The 24,330-nt window shown below is 44.3% G+C and overlaps 1 protein-coding gene across 4 annotated transcripts; it reads left to right on the top strand.

Annotated features, from left to right (window-relative positions):
- The first annotated feature begins 58 nt into the window (after nt 1-58).
- On the top strand, nt 59-24,180 carry GIT2 (GIT ArfGAP 2). Of its 4 annotated transcripts, none has more exons than XM_054645482.2 (20): nt 59-211; nt 4,377-4,510; nt 5,008-5,120; nt 5,799-5,904; nt 6,220-6,306; nt 6,453-6,583; nt 7,077-7,171; nt 7,718-7,763; nt 8,546-8,594; nt 9,073-9,145; nt 9,470-9,567; nt 9,842-9,953; nt 10,389-10,531; nt 11,264-11,413; nt 12,828-13,076; nt 14,406-14,495; nt 16,822-16,904; nt 16,982-17,164; nt 20,858-20,921; nt 21,971-24,180. In XM_054645482.2, exons 1-20 carry the CDS (start codon nt 88-90, stop codon nt 22,181-22,183), a joined length of 2,343 nt encoding a protein of 780 aa, XP_054501457.2. In that variant the 5' UTR covers nt 59-87; the 3' UTR covers nt 22,184-24,180. The 4 variants fall into 4 exon arrangements, with proteins under 4 accessions (XP_054501457.2, XP_054501456.2, XP_077044006.1 ...); XM_054645481.2 differs by having other exon boundaries at nt 8,543-8,594; XM_054645484.2 differs by lacking the exon at nt 14,406-14,495 and having other exon boundaries at nt 60-211; nt 8,543-8,594.
- Nucleotides 24,181-24,330: the final 150 nt, after the last annotated feature.

Raw genomic sequence — 24,330 nt, 5'->3', positions numbered from 1 at the left:
AAGAGCTCAGTTAAAGTCAGGCCCATGCCAGCAGTAAAGATGGCGGCACGGGCGACATGCGGAGCGGCACAGAGCGGCTCGGCGCGCATGCGCGGGGCCGGCCCGGGGCTGGCGGGGCCCGTTACCGGCCCCGCTGCCGCCGCTGCCGCCGGTCCCGCGATGGCGAAGCGCCTGAGGAGCAGCGAGGTGTGCGCCGACTGCAGCGCCCAGGGTAGGCACGGCACCGCCACCGGCACTGCGCGGGCTCGTCCCGCCGACCCCTCTCGGGCCGGGGGCCGCGGGGGCGCCGCTGGCCCGGGGGTGTCACCGCCCCGGAGCGGCCGCCGCTGCACCTGTGATGGAGCGGGAGGGTTCGGGTGAGAAGGGACCTAAAGCCCATGGGCAGGACAGCTTCCAGCAGCCCGGGCTGGGACACTCGCAGGGCTGGGATATAACTCCGTGTCCGAGCGTCCGGGTCCCGCCGGCACCGCCGCCCCTCCCGAGCCCGGCGCACGCAGAGCTCCGGGATATCCTGGAGATCTCCGGTGTGGAGGAAACGCGGAGCTCCCCAGTTTAGGAAGGAGAAAAGCCGACAGAAATGCACCGGCTGAAAGGCGGGAGGAGGGCGTGGGTTGGGAATGTGTCACTGAAGGGACGGGGCTGCTTTGGGGGAGCGGGGCTGGGCTCGGAGCTCTTCATCCATTCCCTCTTCCCAGGTAAGCTGGGAGTTGTCCCACGGCCCGATATGGGTGTCGGTGTCCCAGACTTCCAAGAAAAGTTGTGCTGAGGTGTCTGAGACGCTCAGTGTCTGCTCTGGGCTGACACATATCCCACTGCAGACCAGTTTGGGAGCGTGTGGAAACAGATCTTGTCTTTAGGAAGGCTGTTGCATCTCCTGACCATCTGTAGTTCTGCTGCTCTTGTATCTAAAACTGTCCTGCTTTATTTCATCAGCTCTGTCTGTGTCTTTTCTGTCTCTTTAGTTTTTGCTGTTTGTGTTCTGGGCAGGTTCTTCCAATACAATTAATTAATTATGCACGTACTGATATGAATTAAAACACTAATGTAATAATACATTATTATTACATATGTAACGTAGATAGCTCTTGAATTGGCAGAAGATAGGATGTGCCAGAAGGGAGAACAACTTTTGTTAAATCTGAGTTATGTTTCAAAAAAATGATAAAAATTCCAAATTGACTTCCAGAAAGTTACTTTCTTCTTTCTACAAAAGGAATTCTTCCCTGTGAGGGTCGTGAGGACCTGGCACAGGCTGCCCTGAGAAGGTTGTCCCATCCCTGGAAGCGTCCAAGGCCAGATTGGGTGGGGCTTGGGATAATGGGTGGTGTCCCTGCCCATGGTAGGGATTGGAACTGGGTGAGCTTTAAGCTCCCTCCAACCCAAACTATCCTGGATTCTACTTGAACCCCTGTAGAAATTTGGGTTTACACTCAATGGAGCTGGCATCTCTCAGGCAGGCAATTTTCCCTATCACACAAGGCAGCCTATCTATGCTTGCACACCTCAGGGGTGTTGTGGCTTGGAGATAAAGCTGTGTGAATTGTGTTCCTTAAGCTCCAGAGGTATCAGAATCACTGTCTGGTAATCCTGTAACCCTGCCTTTTATCGTGACATTAGAGCACTGCCAGCTTTTTACTTATTTACTAGAAATCTGCTGGCTTATCCACGTATAGAAAGAAATCTTAATTTAATCTTTTTGTAAATAAAACAAATCAACCCCTTCCTTTAGCTAAACCAGAGAATTTTTCCCTGGGTGCAGGGGGGTTGTGCCAGGAGACCTGGGGGCTGCAGCCTTTGCATCACTGTGGGTGTGCCCAGCACCTGCATTAATTATTGCTTCCCCTGGAAGCTCATCAATGCCCCCTTTGTCTCTGCAAAGGCAGAGTGTGTGGAGGGTTTTCTTTGACTGGGGGTGATCTTAGAGCAGCTCTTGTGCTGCACTTCCTATCCCGAGGCAGGAGCTCAGTTCTCAGACCCAGGGCCGGGTTTGTCTCCCTCTCACACTTCCTGTTTTGAACCACCCTGCAGGTTCCTGAAAGCGCCAGCCCAACCCTGCAGCTTCTCCCCAATTGTCCTTTGTATCCAAACCAGCGTGGGCAGCAGGGCCAGGCTGGGACCAGCCCTGAGCTGGACACTGAGGCCCCTCAGTTGCTTTGTCCAGCTCTGGGCCCCTCGCTCCAGACAGACGTGGAGGATGTCCTGGAAAGGGAATGGAGCTGGGAAGGGGCTGGAGCAGCTGAGGGAGCTGGGAAAGGGGCTCAGCCTGGGGAAAAAGAGGCTCAAGGGGAACCTTGTGGCTCTGCACAGCTCCTGGCAGGAGGGGATACCCTGGGAGTGTCAGGCTCTGCTCCCAGGGAACAGGGACAGGAGGAGAGGGAACTGCATCAAACTGTGCCAGGGGAGGGTCAGGCTGGACACCAGGAGGAATTTCCTCATGGAAAGGGTGCTCAGGGCTTGCTCAGGGAAGTTTGGATTCCCCACCCCTGGAGGTGTCCAAGGAATTCCTGGATGTGGCACTCAGTGCTCTGGGCTGGTGACAAGGTGGGGATGGTCAGTCTAAGGTTGGGCTCAGTCTTGGAGGTCTTTTCCAACCTCAGTGATTGTGGGATTCTATGTATTTTGGTACTGGCTTAAACATATTCTGATTGAGTCCATAATTAGGTCTGTCTTAAAAATTACTCAAATTCCAGGACAGATACTTCATTACACTAAATTTAAACCTGAAATATCCAGGGCCATTGGGTGTTGAGGTGGAGATAAAGAAAATCCCCAGTGCTGACTGTTGATAATGCAGAGCAATGCTCACAAACAGCCTGGGAATGGGCAAGGGAAAGGATCCTTAAGGATCCCATCCATGTGTGATGAGGTTGTCTCTAACAAGAAGGGACCAGGCTCATTAATCTGGAAGGCTGCCTCAGTTTGGGTCATTAGGTTGCCATGAAATCATCTTCACTCCATTGCTGTTCTTTTTCTTCTTCGAAATCAAAGTTTTTAAATAACAGAATGATTTAACAAGGAGTTCAATGTGCTTGTTGTAATTTGTTGTTTAATAAATTGATTTTTTTTTTTGTCTCACCTGCTTTAATTTGGCTCTGGGCTGGTTCTGGTGGGTCAGGAGATGCTGCTGTCCCTCATGGCTCAGACAGGTTTGCCTGCATTGCCTGCAGCACACCCAGATCACCAACTCTGCTCAGAAACCTGGGAAGTCACATCTCATTTGCAGGGATTCAGTCCATTTGTGTGGGTCAGAGGAGACTTTTCCATATGATGCACCAGTGCTCAGATGTGTTCTGACAGGACTCAGAAGTTCTCTCATCAAATACCAGGCTTGCCTTGTACTCACTTATTTGGCCTCAGACCCATCTCTGCATTTGAAATTAAGATTTTTCCAAAATAAAAGCGATCTTGATTTCCTTTTTTGTTCTCCTGGGAGGTGCTAGCTCTGAAGCTCTGTCTGGCTGCTCAGTTGCCTGTTCCTGCAGGGTTCTGGCACGTTGAGTTTCACGTGTCACTGACAGAAATTGGAATTTCTTCTGGAGACTGAGCTCTGAGCTGCTGAGGGACCTGTTTGGTGTCCTGTGGGCATTTATTGTTTTAGCCTAATCTACCATTCCTACTTGATTTTATGCCTTTTGATGTTTGTAGCTCATATATATTATTTACTACTTCACTTCCCATCAGTTTTCTTTCTGGGCTGTTTATAAGATGGTTCAGTTCAGATCTGCTGTGAGATGAAGTTATTTTGCTTGAGAATTTTGGATTTTATTGAGCCTTTGACTTGGCACATATGTGTCCCTTTTTCATTATGACACTCTTGTGTGTTGTTATTATTTAAAGTGGAAATTTAAAAGATGTTGTTATACTTTAGAACTGAAAACTGAGTAGTAGGGGGAAAGGCTGGTGCTGTGGCAACTTTATGTATAGATTTTGTGTTTTTAGAAAGTATTTTTTGAAAAGCCTAAAAAAATCCCAAAAAACCAGAGTTTTTTTCAAAGAGCAGGTAGGCACTGTTGTTAGGAATACTTCTGTGGGAGTCCACAGAATAACAAGTAAAGCACTTCAAGGTGGTGATAAATTCAATGTTTTGTTATGTTTAGAAAGGAATGTGTTTTCACAAGGAGAACTGCAAGCAGTGGGGCTTTTCTCCAAATTTCTACTGCAAATCTTCTCACTGTCCTTGGAATCCCACGTCCCCCATGAGTGCCAGGACTGGTGTTTCCCATTTTCCCAGCATCCAGAGCCCCCAGCAAGGCTGTGACGTTCCCAGGCTCACACAGTGGCTGAGCAGGGAAGGTTAAAATGCTCATTTTAGGCTCTGCTTTTGCAATCCAAGGTCGTGTTGCTTCCTGTGTTATAATGGATGGCTTCTTTTGCAGATCCTTGCTGGGCATCCATAAACAGGGGGATCCTGATCTGTGATGAGTGCTGCAGTGTGCACAGGAGCCTGGGCCGTCACATCTCCCAAGTGAGGCATCTCAAACACACCCCGTGGCCTCCAACACTGCTGCAGGTACACAGGAAAGCTGTTTTCCTTCATTAAAACCAGATTTTTTAAAATGTCATTTAAATCACTAAACCTTTTTTTTTTTTTTGAGAGGGATGGTCCTTTTAAGCTTTGTTTTTTTAAGTTATTTTCATTTTGTTTCTCTTCTTTTGTTGTGGTGGGCCACTAAGGTCAGAATTATCTTTGCATTTTGAATTTGATACCTTTGCTTTGGAAGGTCCCTTCAACTTTTCTTTCACAGTACATCTGTGAAAGAAATTCCACTGCACATCTGCTTTAACCTGATTTTTCTTTTCACTGTAGGTGCTGTTGGGAAGAGCAGAGAATTTTAAGGGGGTTCTCACTAAATTCCACATCATAACATCCTAAACGTGTGCCCAGTTATGATATCCCAGCAGGTTACAGATGCTGGCACACAAAGTGGGAATCTGCTGCTTGAAAATTATTACAGATAGTTGATTAATCCAGCCAGCAGCAAAATATCTGTGTGTTCTGGCTTTCAGATGGTGGAAACTCTGTACAACAATGGTGCTAATTCCATCTGGGAGCACTCCCTGCTGGACCCTGCCTCTGTGATGAGCGGGCGGCGCAAGGCCAGCCCGCAGGATAAAGTGCAGTAAGTGGGAAATGCAGAATTGTTATCTTACAGAAGTGGGATTATTTTATCCAGCAGTGACAGGACAACATGCAGGAACCAGTGTGTGTTTGGTCATTATTTTTTTCTTTTATTTCCAAGTTGTTTTTTTTTTTTTTTAATTTATAGCAGAAATAGGGATACAGTGCTTGAATTATCTGAATTATTGATTCCTGTTGAATAGTGAGGAGCTCTGCTTGCACCTTAGTCAAAGGACTTTTCTTTGTCATATGCTTCAGTTATCTGAATGCTGCCAACAAAATGAAGTTTGGTTGAGGAATTAAATAAAAGTTCACAGATTTTTGTCCCTGACTATGGTGCTTCATTTTAAAATGTAATTACTGTGTAGAGTAAGCATAGATTTTAAGTTGGCATGATTTTAAAGTCTGTATTTCTTTTAAGAAACAGACACCCCATGTTACAGTCTGCAGATATTTGATGGCTGTAACAGACTTTTTCTCTATATAGTCAGACAATCTGCACTGGGTTGTTTTTTAATGAAAATATTTTTCCATGCCTAACTTTGCCATCAGCAACACACAAATCTCGGATTCAATCTTCACTTGTAAATTTTTTCTTTTTCTGGAGCGTCTGTATGACTTATGAAAACACTGATATTTCTTTCCTTTCCCTTCTTGTTGCCTGGATTGCTCTTTGCAGCCCCAACAAAGCAGAGTTCATCAGAGCTAAATATCAAATGTTAGCGTTTGTGCATCGCCTGCCGTGCCGGGAGGACGACAGTGTCACTGCCAAGGATCTCAGCAAGGTCAGTGCCTCCTGGGACAGCACAGGCAGATCTCACTGACTTCCCTTGCTGGCTTTTGGCTCAACTGTTTCTGGTTTTCTGCACTATCACATAAATAAATAAAGCTTGACTTCAACTTGAAGCCCCTTTTTTGTGGGTATCACTGGAGGTGATGATTGAGAGGCATTAATTGAGGTGAACTTGGAGAAAAACTTTTACACAAAAGACCTGTAGTAAGAGCTCTGCATACTCTTATTTCTCAAAGCATGGCTGAGACACAACTGCTAAATCACTGTTGCTGCTGCTGTGTTAAATATAATTCTGCTTCTTTTTCAGCAACTCCATTCCAGTGTGAGGACAGGGAATCTGGAGACCTGTTTGCGACTGCTCTCCTTAGGAGCTCAAGCCAACTTCTTCCATCCTGTAGGAACACTTTTTTCATTATTTAGATGATATACAATCAATTCCAATTAATATTATTTACACTCATTTCAACTGATTCATGCTGTATTTCAGTGTCCTACTCAGACCTGTAGGTTAAGTAGATATTTTTCCTTAATCTCTTGCAGGAGAAAGGAAACACCCCTCTGCACGTTGCTGCTAAGGCAGGACAGACTTTGCAAGCAGAGCTGTTGGCAGTTTATGGTGCTGATCCTGGTACACAAGATTCCAATGGGAAAACTCCAGTTGATTATGCAAGGTAGGAGTCTCTGATATCCATAAATCACACAACAGACCTGCTAAGTTACGTTTCTGTCCTGAAATAATTTGTCTGCTAAATGCTAATAATACTTTTTCCAGAAAGAAAGAATGAATAAAAATGAGGAATAAGTATTTTCATCAGATCACAGCCTGTGTTCTGTGTGCCTGAGACATTAGCTATGATGCCAATGACACAGGCTGTGCCAATCTAGCAGCTCACAGGAAATTAATTAGAGAAGAGTTTCTGTAAGTTCAGGCTCCAGGAGTCTCCAGTTCTGCCCAATTCCTGAGCTAACTCCAGGAGGATTAGCTCAGGAATTGCTGTAGGAATGTCCCAGCTGCAGAGATGGATTGAGGCCCATGGGTGGAACTGGGCTGTGAGTCTGTGATGGGTTGATGCACCAAACAGTGCAGTGGTGGCTTGTACTAAATGTGTTTGTCTGACCATTTCTGAGTGTCACTGACTGCCCCCTGTCCCTGTGTGTGAGCAGGCAAGGGGGGCACCACGAGCTGGCAGAGAGGCTGGTGGAGATCCAGTACGAGCTCACAGACAGGTTGGCTTTCTACCTCTGTGGCAGGAAACCAGGTGAGCTCCACACCTGCACCCTCAGACCTGTCCCTGACACTTACAGGACATTCAGACTCTGCTGTGTCATATTTGTGCACTGCATTTTTTGTATCCCTTCCAAAATAGTCAAATAAATTACACATAACCCAAGAAAGTATAAGATGCATGATTAGGGATGATGCATTTAAAATTGGGATAAAATAGCAAGGTTTTAAATAGAAATAAATTAAAAACAAAGCCCCTTCCTGGTTTTCCACAAATACATGTTCTTTATGTGCTGTAGAAACTCTTCCAAGTAGTTTCTTCTAATTGAAGTGCAACAGCAAGGGAGTGTTCTGTTAAGTGGGTGCTTTTTGAACACAAGGACCCTTACAGATTTTTAACCATAAAGGTACCTGTGCTAGAACTTAATTTTCTTTTTTTTTAATGGAATTTCAATACAACTAATAAGCCTTAATTGAGTAGTTACATGCAAGATAAATTATTTAGTGTTCCCTGATTCTTATTATTGAAAACTGCTGGCCAGTACCATCCTAGTAAAGTGCAATTTGTTTTCAACTCTAGAGCACAAAAATGGGCAGCACTTTGTTATACCTCAGATGGCAGACAGGTAAGTTGCTGATTCCATCACATGTCTAAAAACATCAAAGTTAAAAACCCCTAATAATTAAGTTTTCTTTCCTTTCTGAAACACCTTTTAAGCTTGTGGCTATTCTAACTTTTTTATGTGTGCCTTTATTAGTCTTGAAAGCTTTTTTTCATGGAAAGAATATTGGAATATCAGCAAAATTAGAAAATTACAGAAGCTGATTGTATTTGTTAAAATGCAGGGAGAAGGTGAGACATTTCTGAGAAGGGAAACACAAAGGGAATTCCTAAGAAACAGATTGTGGAAATAATTTAAGGACCAATTGAGTATTTTCCTGATTTTTTTAAAGCTTTTAACTTGTGATCAATGAAATCAGATTTGTATAAGAAGTATCAAGTACTAATTTTAAGTTCCTGTTCCTCTTTTATTGCTGTGCAATTGGAAATAAGACGGCTGTAAGTAAACCACTGTCCAACCTCCTGCTTGCAAAACTTCTGTGAAAAACTTCAGTAACTTAAAAATTGTGTGGGTAAAAAACCTGTGGGTATTCATATTCCAAAGAATTTTTTGTATTATTTCATTTAAAATTTAAAAAGAAAGCTTTATAATATGCTAATTGTGATGTTATAGTAGCAATATTAATAACATCAGTGTGTTAAAAACAATGATAAAAATACTGAAATATTAGGGGGGTTAAGGTAAAACTGACATTTTAATCACTGAGTTACCAAAATATAGAATTTGGATATGTAGAAGCCATGAAATGCTGTAGATGTAATGATCACTTCTTGTTTTCATAGCAGTCTGGATGTATCAGAACTGGCAAAAGCAGCCAAGAAGAAGCTTCAGTCTGTAAGTAAAACTCCTTTTCTAGATGTGGCAAACTCTCATCTCTCAGGCTCCTTAGCACAACTGTCTCTTGACCCATCTGCTGTAGGAGCAGCTTGAAACACACAAATATTTTGTGATCCTTCACTGTTCATTGGAGTTCACATCTCCAGTGCCATTTTGGTACCTCATTCCCACATTCCCTCTGCCTCACCCCACACACAAAAGGTCTTTTTGTGATCAGATGGGAGAGGAAAAAATAAATCTATTAACCAGGAAAGGAGGAGTGTAGAACAGGATGGTTGTTTCTGTACCTAGAAATGGGGTGGTCATGCATGTCTGCAGCCTGTGCAGGCTGAGAAAGGAGCATTTCTATGCATTACAGAGGCTGGAGAAAAAAGCAGAGTTGTGCTCTTATATTTTCTCAGTTATTTTCTGTTATCAGAGATCTTAACTGGGTTTCATTTCTTTTCAAACTGTAATTATTCTCATTTACCCTTAGCTAAGCAATCACTTATTTGAAGAACTTGCCATGGATGTTTATGACGAAGTTGACAGAAGGGAAACAGATGCAGGTGAGACTTTGTGGAATGAAATAAAACAAGTCTGGATTGTCACTTTACCTACAAAATTCCAATCCAAGCACATGTTCTGTTCAAGTGCTTCTGTATTCAGCAATTACTGCTGAGGGGAGTTTCTTTGTCTTGCATTGCCTGAAGGGGATGTTAATTGAAAAGAATCTTGTGTTTTTCACAGAGCAGAGAACCCTCTGGGGAAAAGCTTTCCTCCGAATTGATTGTGTTTGTGTTTGAAATTGCAGTCTTTTATTTGACAAAGAAATTCTGTCAAGCAGTACAGGAAGGTTATTCCCTCTTCTTTTTTTTTTTCCTCTGGAGCAGTTTGGCTTGCTACTCAGAACCACAGCACACTGGTGACAGAGACCACTGTGGTCCCTTTTCTTCCTGTAAATCCTGAATACTCCTCAACCAGGAATCAGGTATGAAATCTTAATACTGTAAAAAATAATATAACAGCCCAGGTAACTAAGTAGGCCTAAGTAATATTGCTTCACTGCATTTCATTATTGTAGAAGAATTGCATCTACTTGGAAAGAGGTTAAATAAATTCACATTTCCCCTTTAAATTACCCTTTTTGCAATAAATGTAGTTGAACAGTCAACTCCAAGTGTGTAGTTTTAGTTTTTCCTGGGGACTGCTGTTCTTCTGATGTAGGATGTACTTTTCTTTCCTCTGCTTTATTCTGTATTTAGGGAAGGCAGAAACTGGCTCGATTTAATGCCCACGAGTTTGCTACACTGGTTATAGACATTTTAAGTGATGCCAAACGAAGACAGCAGGGGAATTCTCTCACTGGTTCCAAAGGTGAGTGAGCTTTTCTTGCCAGCTCCTTTGCAGGCACTTCTTCAGTAGTTCAATCACTCCCAGAGCCCCTCAGCAGAGCTGAATTATGGAAGAGATCTATATATTGTTTTCATATATGCTTTTCTCTCTGCAGACAAAATACCAAAAAAATCTTTTCTAACTTTTAGTATTTTTCATTTGCATGCTGACATCCATTTATCCAATGTAATCTGTTCAGGTTTTTTTTAATTTATATGAATTTTATTAAGCTGCTAAAGGATTCTCACCACTTATTTTAACTTAGAAGAAATAAAAAGACAAAACCATAATACTTTGAAGTTTTGGACACTAATCCTTCATTCCTCCTAGGTGGATCTAAATTAAATTTTTTCCAAATTATGAACTTCTGTTTCTTCTCCAGACTTACTAGTATGTGTTTTATGTGTTGCTCTGCAGAAAATGTGGAGCTGATCCTGAAATCAATCAGCAATCAGCACAGCAGTGAAAGTCAGGACAATGACCAGCCTGATTATGACAGTGTTGCTTCAGATGAAGATACAGATCTGGAAACAAATGCAGCTAAATCAAACAGGCAGAAGGTAGGATTGAAATATTGATACTTACCCCAAGTGTTATTCATAAAGGTCATTTGCGTAAATTATCAGAAAATTAATATTTTTATTAATTTTGTAATCATAACTCAGTCTATGAACTTTCTTAAGTGCTGTTGCTTTAGGATTTTTTATTGTAAAAAAAAAAAGCCTCTCTAGAAAACTTAAGGTATATGGCTGGAGATAAGCTACAGATTTAATTGCATAGATGAAATAATTGGATCTGCCAGAAAGCTCTAAATCAGTGATTCCATGGTATTTCACAAACATTTCCTGCTTCTTACTGGAGAAATACTCACAGCAGACCAATGGTGTCCAAGTGAGTTAAACCATTCCTGGGATAATGCAGAATGGCATCAAAGGGCAGTAAAACCTGGTGGTTCTACTTTAATCTTCCCTGGAAATGCACACTGGGTATTTAGCAGTCTGTCTTTCATAACTTTACAGTTCTTTATTGCATATTTTTAAAAACCCTTATAAAACAGTATTTTATCACTGAAATTCTGATGCAAATATTTTTAGAGGAGCTAAGAGCTGATTGGCATCAGGTTACTTTTCTAGAGGACTTCAAATGATTCTGGTTAATGGCTCTTATTAATTTCAACCTTATTTGAACTGTGATGCCTTTAAAGTAAGTACATGAAAAGCTGTTGAAATCTCATTTTCTTGTTTTCTTCTTCTCCTTAATGGTGTAAGTATTTTTCTCTTCCTTTTTCCTAGAGCTTGGATTCAGATTTGTCAGATGGACCAGTGACAGCCCAGGAATATATGCAGGTTAAAAATGCCTTGGTGGCTTCTGAGGTGAAGATTCAGCAGTTAATGAAAGTGAACATCAACCTGAGTGATGAGCTGAGGATTATGCAGAAAAAGGTAACAGAGGAACCCCTCCCTCCTTGGGGTGTCTGAAATTGTCACAATAAAACTGCTGGAACTGAGGATGAAATAATCCAGTATTAGGATAGTGAAAAAACTCATTTTAAAGTGGAGCTGCTTTGGGATCAGACATGAGACTATAAATATTTATGTGCAACACATGTTTTAAATCTTGTTTTTTCATGGTGCTGGTGGTGACCCAGCCCTGCAAATCACGAGAATGATTTGACTTATGTCAAAATTTAACATCAGTTTTCCAAGTGACAGGACAGTTGTTGCAAGTCTTGGGTGTTTTTGCTGTCTTGCTTCAATGTAAGCAGCTTTAAACAATGAGGAATCAAGTGCCAGCACACCTTGTGTGTGTGCACTTACCTGTATTTTTGTGGGGTAAAGGACAATTTATATCTGAGTTCACTATCCTGTCTGGCTGGCTAGAAAGGGCTGGCTGCTTACCCTCAGATTAATTGGAATATCTCTGTCTGTTCAAAGTGCCAATTCTCTTCTGTTCTGTTGGAATGGTGAACGCTGGGAGATCTCAGGGTGTTTCCTTGGTCTTTCAACAGCTTGTACTGGTTTCAGCATTTCTCTTGAATCAATTGAATTCATTTTTCACTTAGATTGGGGGTAAAAAAAACCTTTGGGGCCTATGAATTAATGAGGCTTTAGGATATTTTCATGGTGTAGCAGAAGGGAAATTCTTGCTGTCCTGCAGTTTTTCTTCACTTCATCTTTTCTTTCCGATGTGTTAATATAGCAAACTTACTCCAAGTCCACAAAACAATCAGAATTGGTACATTTTCACTATCAAATAAATACATGATAATAAAAAGCTTTAAAATGCTTTCTTGTTGGCTTCTTAGATAGCAATAGCTGATGCCTAATTTTCATAAGCTGAACTCTCTCCTTGCTTTGCAGAGCAAGCTCAAGTTCCTTTGTGCTGCCTCTGGTGTCTGTGCTGCAGTTCTGGCATTGTCAGATTTCACTGGCCTTATGTTAAAGTCTTCTAAGTCCTTATATTGGCTGCTGCAATGGATCCCTTTGCTTGGAAAACTGTTGTGTTGGCAGTCCTTCCCCCACAGCCTCATTCTATCCCAGGATTCCTGTGCCAGTAGAGCAGGCTGGAGGGAATGGGTCGTGTGTTTCTGAACTACAGCAGCCAATTTTAACATCTAACTTTAGTTTACATCCCAGCAGCTGCTGGAAATCAGCACCTAAATATTTCCAGATCTGGAACAAAGGTGTTTTCTATGCTTGTACCAAGCAAGTCAAGTAGATTTTGAAAAAGAAATGAACCCCCAGGCAGCAGTACCTGGATTTTCTGGTACGGCTGACAAGCGAGTGTCGCGTGGTCACTTTGCTTTTGGCACTTGCTCTTAGGAAACCAAATCCCACTGCTAAACATTTCTTTCAGCTCCAAACTCTCCAGAGTGAAAATACCAACCTCAGAAGACAGGCCACAACCAATATCTATCAGGTGCAAAGTGGTTCTGAGTACCCAGACCCCAGCAGCAATTCCTCCCTAAAGCGGCGCCCGTCGGCCCGGGGCAGCAGGCCCATGTCCATGTACGAGACTGGCTCGGGGCAGAAGCCCTACCTGCCCATGGGGGAGGTCACCTACCCAGAGGAAAACATCACCAGGCTGCAGCCCTTCCCTCCACACGTGAGTAAAAGTGCTGCTGCTTCTGCACTGCCTCTCATGTTCAGCTTTGCTGTCTCTTCCGACGCCGCTCGTTCACTCAGCTTCTGCCTCAGAGGGGAAAAAAAAAACCAACAGGGGATAAAACTGTGAGAATCGTTCATGTTTGCTGTATTAACATGTCTGCAGGAGCCTGATGGTTTGAAAAGCAGTGTGTGTATATCTATATCTATATATCTATATATATATATAAAAAATATCACTATGTGATTGTCTGAAAACCAGGAAGGGAGGGGGAAATAGTATTCCAAGAAGGTAGGTAAAATTCATGTGTTTTTCCGGAGATAAACGTGCAGGTATCAATTTGTGGAACTTGATAACCACCTTACAAAAATAAAATAAAATTGAAAAATTTTCTCCAGACTACCAGTTTCTTATTCTGAATTAGGAACTGGAGGTTGGAGATGGTTTAGATCTGCCAGTCAAGCAGATTCTTCTGGTTTAGTATTTTCCTGTGTGATGTGGGGAGGGAGTTCTCTGTTTACCAGAGGGATTTTGCACTGAAGTGTTCACGCTTTACAGAAGTGACCCAACACATACTAGTGCATTTAATTAACAAGTGCATTTAATTAATTAGCACAGTTAATTTTTTGTTTCGCCTTCTTAGATTGTCCTGTGGGCTGGAATACAGGACAGTATCTTTTAGACACGCATTGAAAATGTGTGGATTTTTGACAATATGTTTCCCTCTTAGTAGCAATGTCTTTTATTTCCTTCTAGTCGAATCATTAAGACCTTTAAAATGTATTTTGAAGTACTTTTGGCATGAGGGAGGGCAAATATTTCATGCACATTCCACAGAAGACAGTTGAATGCACTAAGGGAATCAATCCCCACCATCAATTAAATTAATTTAAGCTATGAAATATGGATAATTTTAAATTATATTGTCATGTTGATATGATGGCAGTTCTGGCAGCAAGAAATGTCAGAATTCATTTGTGTGTGACAGTGTGTGCAAAATGTGACAGTGCTTTGTATAGGTCCTTTGGTCATTTGGGTGGAAATTTGGATAGCAGTGGCAGTTCTGAAGCATTGATTTGTTTTGTGGAGTTAATTTGGCACGTGGTGACTTTTTTTGTTCTCCATGGAATTTGGCACCTCTGGAATCTCAGTATTAGAATGGGCATGAATTCAATTGTACTTTGAAAGAATTAAGTCCCCTCAGCCTAAGCCAGATTCTCAACATCATTCTTGCTTTATGTCATCTCCATGGTTTTAAGAATGTTCCTTTGATTTCAGTTAAGAGTTTGTTTGTGTTTTGGTTTTGGTTTTTGTCTTTCCCATTTTTAGATCGGGAGGAGTGCGTTTGTGACCTCCTCTTCATCTCTACCTTCCTTCCCCTCCACGCTTTCCTGGTCGAGGGATGAGAGCACACGAAGGGTTAAGTACCTTCCCCATCGATCTTCTCCCTGGAGGAGGTGCCAATCTGTGCCCCAGAAGCACATCCTCTCTCTTCCCCCTCTCACTGCCTGGCCTTCCAGCCTGCATGGAGCAGAATCTCCTCCCTTCCATTCCTGCTGCCCCCAGCTCCGGGCTCTCGCCTCTCTCTAACTTCACATCTTCAGCCTTTAACACCGCGCACGGTTCTCCAGGTCACTCCTTCAGCTGCACAACAGCCCTGAGACAAGCTGGCTGCTGTTTGGACACTGATTTTCCAGGCTCTCACTGATGTTTCTAAGCCAATGTACAACTCTGCTGCTGACTAAAAGCACTGCATGAGGCCCAGCTTCAAAGCTGCTTTCCTTGGGGGCCGGTGGCTTGCACCAATCCAGGTGGTCCTGATTGACTGTTTGCCTTACAGATAACAAATTTGGGGGTTTAAATGTTTACTCTGGTCTCTCTCTGCCAGGATACAGATCCTGCTTTTTAATTCCTTCTGTCCCCATTTTATTTTGACTGTGCCATGTTTGGACATGTTAGTTCAGAAAATATTAGATTTGCAAATAGGGATAGAAGAAAAAACTTTCAATGGAATATCCAGCTTGGCCAAATGGAAATCTGGGCTTGGCTGCAGTGCTGTCTGGTACTGGAAACTTGCACAGGTTTTAGTTGATTGTTTTTATTCTACACTGATTCTATATTAGTGTTTCCATAGTAGCTTCTTCTTATAATTCATCACTGTTGTTTGTATTTCTGACCAGATGGTCGAGCTTTGCCACTATTAGGATTGTTGTCTCTGTACACCTGGGAGTGGGGAAAGGTCAGACAAAGGTCAGACTCTACATAAAATAGTTTCTTACCTTCAAAATACATTTCACTTTTACAACTGATCTTTACCAGCTGTCCTGAAAGAAGAGCGTTCAAAAAATGCTGGTTTTTCCTTCTGTGCAGAGTAACTTTAAAATTGAAAAGGGGTTCCTAACTCCAGGTGCTTCACTTAAGAATTGATGGGTTTAACATCAGATGAGTGCTTAACAAATGTTCTGACTCTCAGTCAGTGAAAACCAGTTCCTGGTCACATTTTTGGTCTGTCCTTGAGGCAGAAATATTATTTGATCAGCAGATTGGAGGTGTCCCTTACAGATTAACCCTGGAGACTCCCTCATGATGACTTCAGGGTTTCTGTAAGAGCCTCAGGGCTGGTTGTTGGGGCTGCTCTGGGATCAGAGTGACACCAGCATGGTGTATTTGACACCAGTCACACTGTGCTGGGCACCTGGGTGAAGATTTGCAGTTTTTAGAAGACTTGAGGGAGCAGATGTGTGGTGATCCTGGGGCCTGGCTGAGGATTTGCCCTCCAAGCTCATTTTGATATCCTTTTCTTCATTCAGCCTTTTTTCTGGGATCAGCCTCCCACTTTGCATGGGCCTGCAGAGCTCAATCCAGCCTCTGCTTCCCTGCATTCCTCCTGCTCTCATTTCAGCTTCCACTTTGGAATTGGCCCCTCTCCTCCTTTTGACACTCTTCTTCTGTGGCCCTCTACTCTCATGGTTGGCCTCCTGCCCTTGTTGCATCCAGAACTCTCACTTCTTTGGTCTTCCAGCTCTGTACCAGCATTAAGCATTCAGTGGGCCTCAGTTCCTCACACTTTGGCCTCCCACCCTGTTTTGGGCTTCACTTTGCAATGGGCTTTAACCCCTCTGGCCCCAAATTGTGATGAGCTCCAGGTCTTGTCAGTCCCATACATGCCCTCATTCTTCCACCTGCAGTTTGGGCTCCCCCATCTCTGTCTCCTGTCTTTATTTGGGCTTTCCCATTGCCACAGTCTTCAGCCCTTGTTTTGGGCTCCCATTTTGCAGTGGCCTTCCCACTCTGCATTCAGCCTCCCCACCGTGGTCTCTGGCCTCTGCTCTGCTCTCTTGGTCTGGCCTCTTTCTCTCTGGGGTTCTCTCCCTCTCCAGTGGCTCTTACTCATTGATCAGGCTCCTGTTTCATGGTGCTGCTTCTCCATTTGGCCTCAGCTCCTGGCGGCCTCTCAGAGTGTGTCCCTGGGGCAGTTTCAGTGGCAGGGAAGGATGCTGTGCTCTGTCTGTCTGTCTGTCCTGCCGTGCTGGGTGTCCAGGGGCTGGTGGGGCTGTGCTGGCAGTGCCCAGGGCTTTGGGTACGAGCTGAGCAGCAGCCCTGGCATGGGGAGAGGGGCACAGCAGCTCCAGGGTAATGCCAGAGCTGTTGTACAAGGAGCAAACCCCCGTGCACAGCACATGGCTCTGGCCCAGCCCAGAGCTGCTCTCTCCTGCACAGGCTGAAGTAAATCTGTTCCTTGCAGGCCTCCAAGCTGGAGAAGCAGAGCAGCGTGTCTGAGAGCGACTATGACAACCCCACCACGCCCGTGGAGCTGGAGGAGCCAGGGTAGGTGCTGTGACACAGCTGGGGGGTGACAGGGCACTGCTGTGTCCCCATTCCAAGCCCTGCTTTGCTCCCTGCAGGTCGGGCAGGAAGGGCAGGCAGCGCAGCGTGGTGTGGCAGGGGGAGGGCTCCATCCCTGAGGACACTGACCCAGCCCCCAGCTCCAGCCTGCCCAGTACAGAAGATGTGATCAGGAAAACAGAGCAGATCACCAAGAACATCCAGGAGCTGCTGCGAGCAGCACAGGAGAACAAACATGACAGGTAAGGAGGGAGGGCTGGAAAAGCTCTGGAGTTGGGGAGGAAACAAAGGGTGTTTTCACCTTCAGGTGTTTTCACCTGTAGCACAGGTGAACGTGAAATACAGCTCCTCTATTTCACACCTGTAAAATGTGTGGGTCTGTGGTGTTCCCTGGTGTCCTTAGTGCCACAGGGCAAGTTGGGGACAAGTGACCAGCCCCTTGTGAGGGGGTTCTGGCTGCAGTGCTGCCTGCCCTGCCCTTGAGTCCTGCAAAACCAGGGTTGTAATAGGCACAAATCAAATGCGTTGTAGAAAACTCACTGCAAGTTTTTCTTGGGTCTTCACTCTCTATGTCCATAGGTAATTACACCCTGCAGAGTGTGATAGTAACACCAAGCCTTGCCTCAGGAGCAAATTGTGAAAAAGAGAGAATTTGGCTTTCCTATTGAGGTATTAGTACAAATTTTGTAGCAGCAAAAGCATTTTGAGCTATTGGTTTTAGATACAGAGCCAGCTGAGTAAGCAGAACACTGACTGAGCCCATCAGGCTGCAGCAGCTTCAGCTCCCTCTGGGAAATTCTGGCCCACCTGAACAATTTCCAGAATAGCTGTGGCTGACTAAAAGTGATCTACCCTTGCTGATCATCAGGTGCTGCTCCCCACACAGCTCTTTTAGAAGGCTGTAAATTAAAAGTGTGAGCACATTTTGGGGCTGGAACACTCTGGGCTCCACAAACCTGGCCCTGCAGGCTGCTGGGTCTGGCTGTGCTGTGGCCCCAGCTCGGTGCCCTCTGTGCCTGGGAGGAGCAGCAGAGGTTTGTGTTGAGCCCTCACTTCCTGCCTCGCTCAGAGAAGTGAACAACAATGGGGCCACTTTTGTTCTGTGTTTTTTCCTTCTTGTACTTTGCTATTTTTAGCAGGGCTGGCGTGGCCTCTCCTTCTCACCCAAGTGACGACTTCTGCCGTGTTTGTGCTGAGCTCTTTGCCCTTGGTGTAACCTTTTCAGTGCAGTCTCTTGGTGCTTGTTTCACACGGAGAAACTTTAAATGAGTGTAGTTTTTATGTATATCACACTATAAAGTTGTGATTTTATTTTAAATCATTGAAGGAAACAAGGCAGCATACCTGGCTTTTGTTGTTGAATTGATCAGGTTTTTTAAAAGCCTGTTATGCTGCATTTTTGTTTTCTGTACCACACGTGGAGTGAGGTGTTTGCCTATGCTTAGATGAGTGTTGTCTTGCAAAACACTGGACTAGGAAGCTGCTGTTGTTTGTTTTCCTCTTCCCTGGTTTCCTTAACACAGGAGAATGCTTCCTTACCAAAATGAGACACTTGAGGATGTAATAACACATCCTCCAAGTTCATGCTGAGAACGTAGAGAAAAATCACATGCTGCATACCTAACTGGAGAGTAAAAAAAAAAAAATACAATGCAAGAGTATCATCTATTAATGAAACCCCTTCTTCCTTTTGTTTCCCACTCTCTCCCATCCCTCTCCCTGTGCTCCATGGGCTCAGCAGGCCCTTGGAGCGTGGGGGCCCATCCCAGCTCAGACCCAGCCTCGGCCCTGAGCGAGTGCCCCTGCAGCCTCAGAGCAGCCAGCAGCCCGGCCCTGCCTCCTGGTACTCTGGCCTCTGTCCCTGCCTCCCAGGCACAGTGTCCTTTCTCCTTCTCTCTGCTGCCTCTTTCCCTCCCTCTCTGGCTGCACAGGGGTCGTGGAAGGCGATGCATGAAATGCTGCAGGGGATATGAGGGAGCTGCAGGCAGCCTCTCCAGGCCTGGGGTGTGGCACAGCCCCTTCAGCTCCCAGCAGGTGTCAGTGGGGAACAGAACCACAGCCTGGAGCTGCAGCTGGCTCTGGTGTATTCTCCTGGCTCTGTTTTGGTTTTTATTGCCTGTCAAGATAAATTCAATTACAGCTTGGGTGGTTTGTGGAATCACAGAATAGTTGGGGTTAGAAGGGACCTTGGAGACCACCTTGTTCCACCTCCTCCATGGGCAGGGACACCTTCCACTGTCCCAGGCTGCTCCAAGCCCCACCCAGCCTGGCCTCGGACACTTCCAGGGATGGCACAGCCACAGCTGCTCTGTGCCAGGCCCTCCTCACCCTCATAGGGAAGAATTTCTTCCTTTAGGAAGAAATCTTTGAGGTTTTAAGGTTCCCTTCCAACCCAAACCATTCCATGATTTTATGAACAAAACACGTGGTTGCTGCTTCTTAGCACCATTGCAAAAGTAGCAGGAGTTTCACATTTCCAAAGTGGAACATTCACACCTGACAGCTGAGGCCCTTGGAGTGTTTATACAACTGGGGGTCAAATGAGATCATTTGTATCCCAAATCCATGAAAAAAAAATGTTTGTTTATGGTATCTTCCAACCTGACCGAAACATTGTTAGTGCCTAAAATAAAGTGACATTTGCATGAGAGGCTCTTTAAAACAGAACTGCCCAGGTTCAAACCCCAGCCAACAAATTGTCAGGATTGGAGGAAGAGATTAACACAATTTACTGCTAATGAGGGATTCCTTTCCCAAGCTGTCACTACTTGAATATCTTCCTGATGTCTCATTGGAGTGTGTGTAAACCCAACAGCCATTCCTCCAGGCTACACTGGAAATTTAGCAGCTGACCTAGAGAACATACAGTGAAACCATTATTCACCTGAGTGTCTCATTCAGGTTATTCTCAGGGCTTTCTCTGCCTTGTTAGTGAAGGGTTTAATCAGTAAATTGACTTTTTAATGAGGTAGGGTGCTGGTCACTGTGACTGCAGGGAGCAGATTAATCATTAACTCCACAGCAGAAGGGGAATTGTGCTGAACTTGGGAAGACCTCTCTCCACTTTTAGTTTATTTGGGAGAACTCATGTGACTTGAGACACATGGAAATACTCCTTTTGAAGCAATTTTCCTGCATTGCCAAAATGACCCCAGTGTGTTGCTTTTCTCTCAGTGCATTTGCAAGTGAATGATTTTTTTGCACCTTTGGTGTTCAAGAAGATCAAACAAATAATGACTGGGGGGGGTGGGTTTGGGGGCTCTTTTTGCTTGAAAGGGCACTGGCCTACCATAACCCACACATGCTGAATAGTTTTCTTGAATGCTTTGTGAGTTTTGAGATTCTCATGTGAACTAACTTATGCTAAAATTGAGTTTTTGAAGCATTAAAAGTGAGTCTTTTGAAATGAGATTTGCGAGAGAGCACACTAACACTTCACTATTCACAGCAGTTCATGGGAAATAGTTCTATTTTGAACAGACCAGTTTTCATTTGGTATATAAATCAGAAGTGAAATCTGTGAGGATTCGTGGAATCTGTTTTATTTTATTAAATAACTCATCAGAATTAGTGAATATTTAGAATTCACAGACTGTGAGTGCAGTTGGTAGTTTGGGGATGCATGTGTGTAAGAATTTGCCTTGTCTGTTTACTGGGTGTTAATTAATCCAAGAAGGCATCTTGGTGTTCTGGAGTTGCACACAAATGGAAACTTTCCTAACAAAGTTTTATATAAAAAAAGTATGGAAAATTATTCCTTCAAACCAACTCCGAAAAACAACGAAAATCTAAGCAATAATTTTGCACTTTTGGTTAAGTTGTCGCTTTTTCTGAAGTCACGTGGTTGTTTTTAGAATAACAATCACTGAGCAGTGAAGTGGAAGAGGGAAGGGGGGGTCTCTACACAATGAATAACCCAGGGCATCTTTCTGCAGCTATATACCGTGCTCCGAGAGAATACATGTGGCAGTGACAGAGATGGCAGCCTTGTTCCCAAAAGTAAGTACCTGCCACCACCAGTTTTGGCCTCAATCTTCATGTGTAATTCCCCTTCAGAATGAAAATCAAAAATTTTCTCCCTTCAAAATGAAAACGGTAGAGAGAAATGTGATGGGGTTATGATGCACCTTTGTATTTATTAGCATGGCAATTGGGAAAGGCTCAAGTGGGAGTCCAGGCCTTTAATTGTACTCTCGAATGTAAAACTCTTTAAGAATTGTACAAAACTGGATCTGGCATGAAGAGTTGTGTGGTTATATGGGGATTTCACCAGACTCATCACCCCCTTTTCCATCTGAGTGCCATCACCTGGATTTCTTTCCTGCAGCCACGTTTAGATCTGTTATCCACCCACCCATCAAAGTGATCTGTTTGGAGAGGTGGTGTCATGGTTTCACACTGGCACAATGCCAGTGCCCCCATGAAGATACCTTCTCCCTGGTTTCTGCTGTGAGATGTGACCAGGAATAAGCAAAGCTACTTTTTATGTAGAGTAGTTAATAAAGTTCTGGTTCTTTTTTCCCTAAGTAGGAGCCTGCTTTGCTTATTCCTGGTCACATCTCACAGCAGAAACCAGGGAGAAGGTATCTTCATGGGGGCACTGGCATTGTGCCAGTGTGAAACCATGACAGGTGGGTAAAGACTTTACAAGAACTTGGTCATGGGGATTTAGGGACTGAAATCCCCATGACCAAGTTCTTGTAAAGTCTTTACCCACTTCTCCAAAACTGCAAGGAAAGAGCCAAGGCTGCTGTCCCGCCTGCACCCATCCCCCTGGACATGCTGTCCCCTCCTGCCAGCCAGGACATGGGCTGGGACAGTAAACAGCCACCAGAAATGTGCATGAGTAACTTCCTAAGGAAAGGCACGGAGCAAAATCCCTGCCTGCTGCCTGGCAGCCCTTGGGGATCTCCCGAGAGGAGGGAGAAATTCCGCCTGCTGCCACCAGGGGAATCAGGGCTCGGCCGCATCAAAGAGCCCTTGTGAGCACGCTAATTAAAAGGTTGTGTTGTTCTGCCTGTCGCAGCGTCTGTTTTTTCCCTTCCCAGAAGCCCAAGTCGGAGCTGGTGAGGACTTCCCTGCGGCTGCTGACCTCCAGCGCCTACAGGCTGCAGTCGGAGTGCAGGAAGGCGCTGCCCGCCGAGCCCAGCGCGGCGCCCGACATGCAGCTGGTGACACAGCAGGTCATCCAGTGCGCCTACGACATCGCCAAGGCCGCCAAGCAGCTGGTCACCATCACAACCAAAGAGAACAACAACTGAGCCGCTCGAGGCTTTTTACTCTGGGGTTTTTTTTTTTAAAGTTGGATTTCAACATCTAGGTGTGGAACTATGCGCATTTTTACGAGGAGAAAAAAATTCAAGGGGCAAGAAACTTTTTTTTTTTTTTTAAACTCAGTATTATTTTTGCATGTTTTCTAACAATTTTATGATTAATTTAACCCACTGCCTTATTTTGTGCCTGTGTTGCCAGTGTAGTTATGGATAATAGCATGTTGCAAGTAGCTGTTGAGCCACTCTCATGTCCCAGCGCTGTAGATGTTTCCTTGGGGCCACGTTCTGCTTTCAGATCCTGCTGGTGGAACTGCTCTGACACCACTGCACGGATGGCAGAGCAGCATTTCCATCCCTCTGGAGCCCTCCCCATGCTGGGATCGTGCTGGCTGAGGCTCCCCAGGCTCCAGGACTGCTCCCAGCAGGAAGAAGGTTTGTCCTGGTAACGGGGTGCGAGCCCAACGTTCTCTGTTCCCATATCAACTGTTGTGCAATATGTTTGTTTTTTTTCTTTTTTTTTTAGTCTGCTAAACCAGTAGTAGTTGTGGGCATCCAAGCTTGTTACGTGTAGCTCTACAAGGTCTTTGTCACTTTATGTTTTGGAAGGAATTTGAAACTTAATAGTTATTTCTTTTAGTTGTCACTATGCCATTAATATATGTTTGATGTTATTTTAGGGCATTAGTGGTTAAAATATTATCCTTTGTTTCTGAGTTAGTAATTAAGTTTCCTGCAGAATTTTCCTGTCATCTTTGAGGTCTTGTTTGCAGCAGCATTTCTCAGTAACTCCAGATGCAATTTCACTAAAGATTTCTGTGCTTATTAAAAAAAAAAGGAAGTTAGAAGAGTGCCAGTGCAAAAGCAGCTGTGTCTGCCACAGCACATAACCTCTGTACCTCAACATATCCAAATGTGAAAACGTTTCTCTTATCTCCTTGAAGTTTTTTATGCAAATCTTTCAAAATTTGACAACTTGCTGAGTAACCCCTGCCAGGCTGCCTGGCCCCAGTGGCCATGTGTGCTCCAGGTTTCTTCACCCATAACAGTTCACAGGAGTGTGTCAGTCCATAATCTAAAAATCGAGAATAATTTTGGGAGTCTGAATTTTAGGTGGTGCAGGAAATCACTGATTTTTGCCGATGTCCCATTTGGAATTGTGTTGTCACAGCCAGCCATGGTGTGGTTGTGTGGATATCTCCAAGCACAAGTGCCACAGCACTGCTGGATTCCTGGTGCTGTCTGGCTCCCAGAGGCTGAGGGAGGGAAGGAATGGAGAGAGGAGATGACAGCCCAGTAAATTAATGTTCTTCACTGTGGTGTTTTATTTCCTTTCTGCCCTTCTGAACCCCAGAAGCAGCTCTAGCCTGACAGCAGAGGCAGGCTGGGATTAAAACTGCAAATGACCTTTGTGAAACCTACTTCAAAATCATGCAACTGGCAATTAATTAAGCACATCGAGAATCTTCTAGGAACTTTTCCTTAAATAATGGCTGAAAGGCAGCAGATGGTATTTTTCAGTCTCCCAGGACACCACTGTGTGCTGTTCTTTAACATATCTTACCTGCTTCCCAAAGCAGGGTGACACTGAGCTATGGTGTAATTTATCACTCATTTAAACCTGCCTTTGATCCAAAACCAAGGGGACACTTCAGTAACTGCCAGCCCCTGCTCCAGCTACACTGAAATCAGAGTGGTCCACACCCCACAGGAACCCCCAGCAGCAAGTTCATGAACCCTCCACTCACAGCACTGCAGTCACAGAGTTTGTAGCACCTCCAGTAACAAAGGTGTGGTTTTCTTTTAGGACTAGATCTCTTGTTCCCCTGTAAACAAACTTGCTCTTCCTTTACAAAATGCTGCAGAGGAAAGGAAAAGCTTTTTTTGCCTTTTTCCAAACCTTGTATTTATCAGTGTCATTCTGTCTGTACAATATTTTGACTTTTAATCTTTTGTTTACAGTATTACTATAAAATGCTAAAACCCTTTCAGTCTGTGAAATAATGTGGGCTTATTTCACTGCTGGTTCTCTAAAGATCTCTGCAAAGGTTTCTACTCTTGAGTAAAGTGCTGCCAGCCTTTGTAAAAGCTCCTTGTGCACTGTGACAGGACTGATGTCAAGCTGCAGTTGTGGATGG

The sequence above is a fragment of the Agelaius phoeniceus genome, chromosome 18 (assembly GCF_051311805.1).
Source record: "Agelaius phoeniceus isolate bAgePho1 chromosome 18, bAgePho1.hap1, whole genome shotgun sequence".
Classification (NCBI taxonomy): Eukaryota; Metazoa; Chordata; class Aves; order Passeriformes; family Icteridae; genus Agelaius; species Agelaius phoeniceus.
Note: the sequence above shows the minus strand (reverse complement) of the source record. Positions and strands in the feature narration are given on the sequence as shown.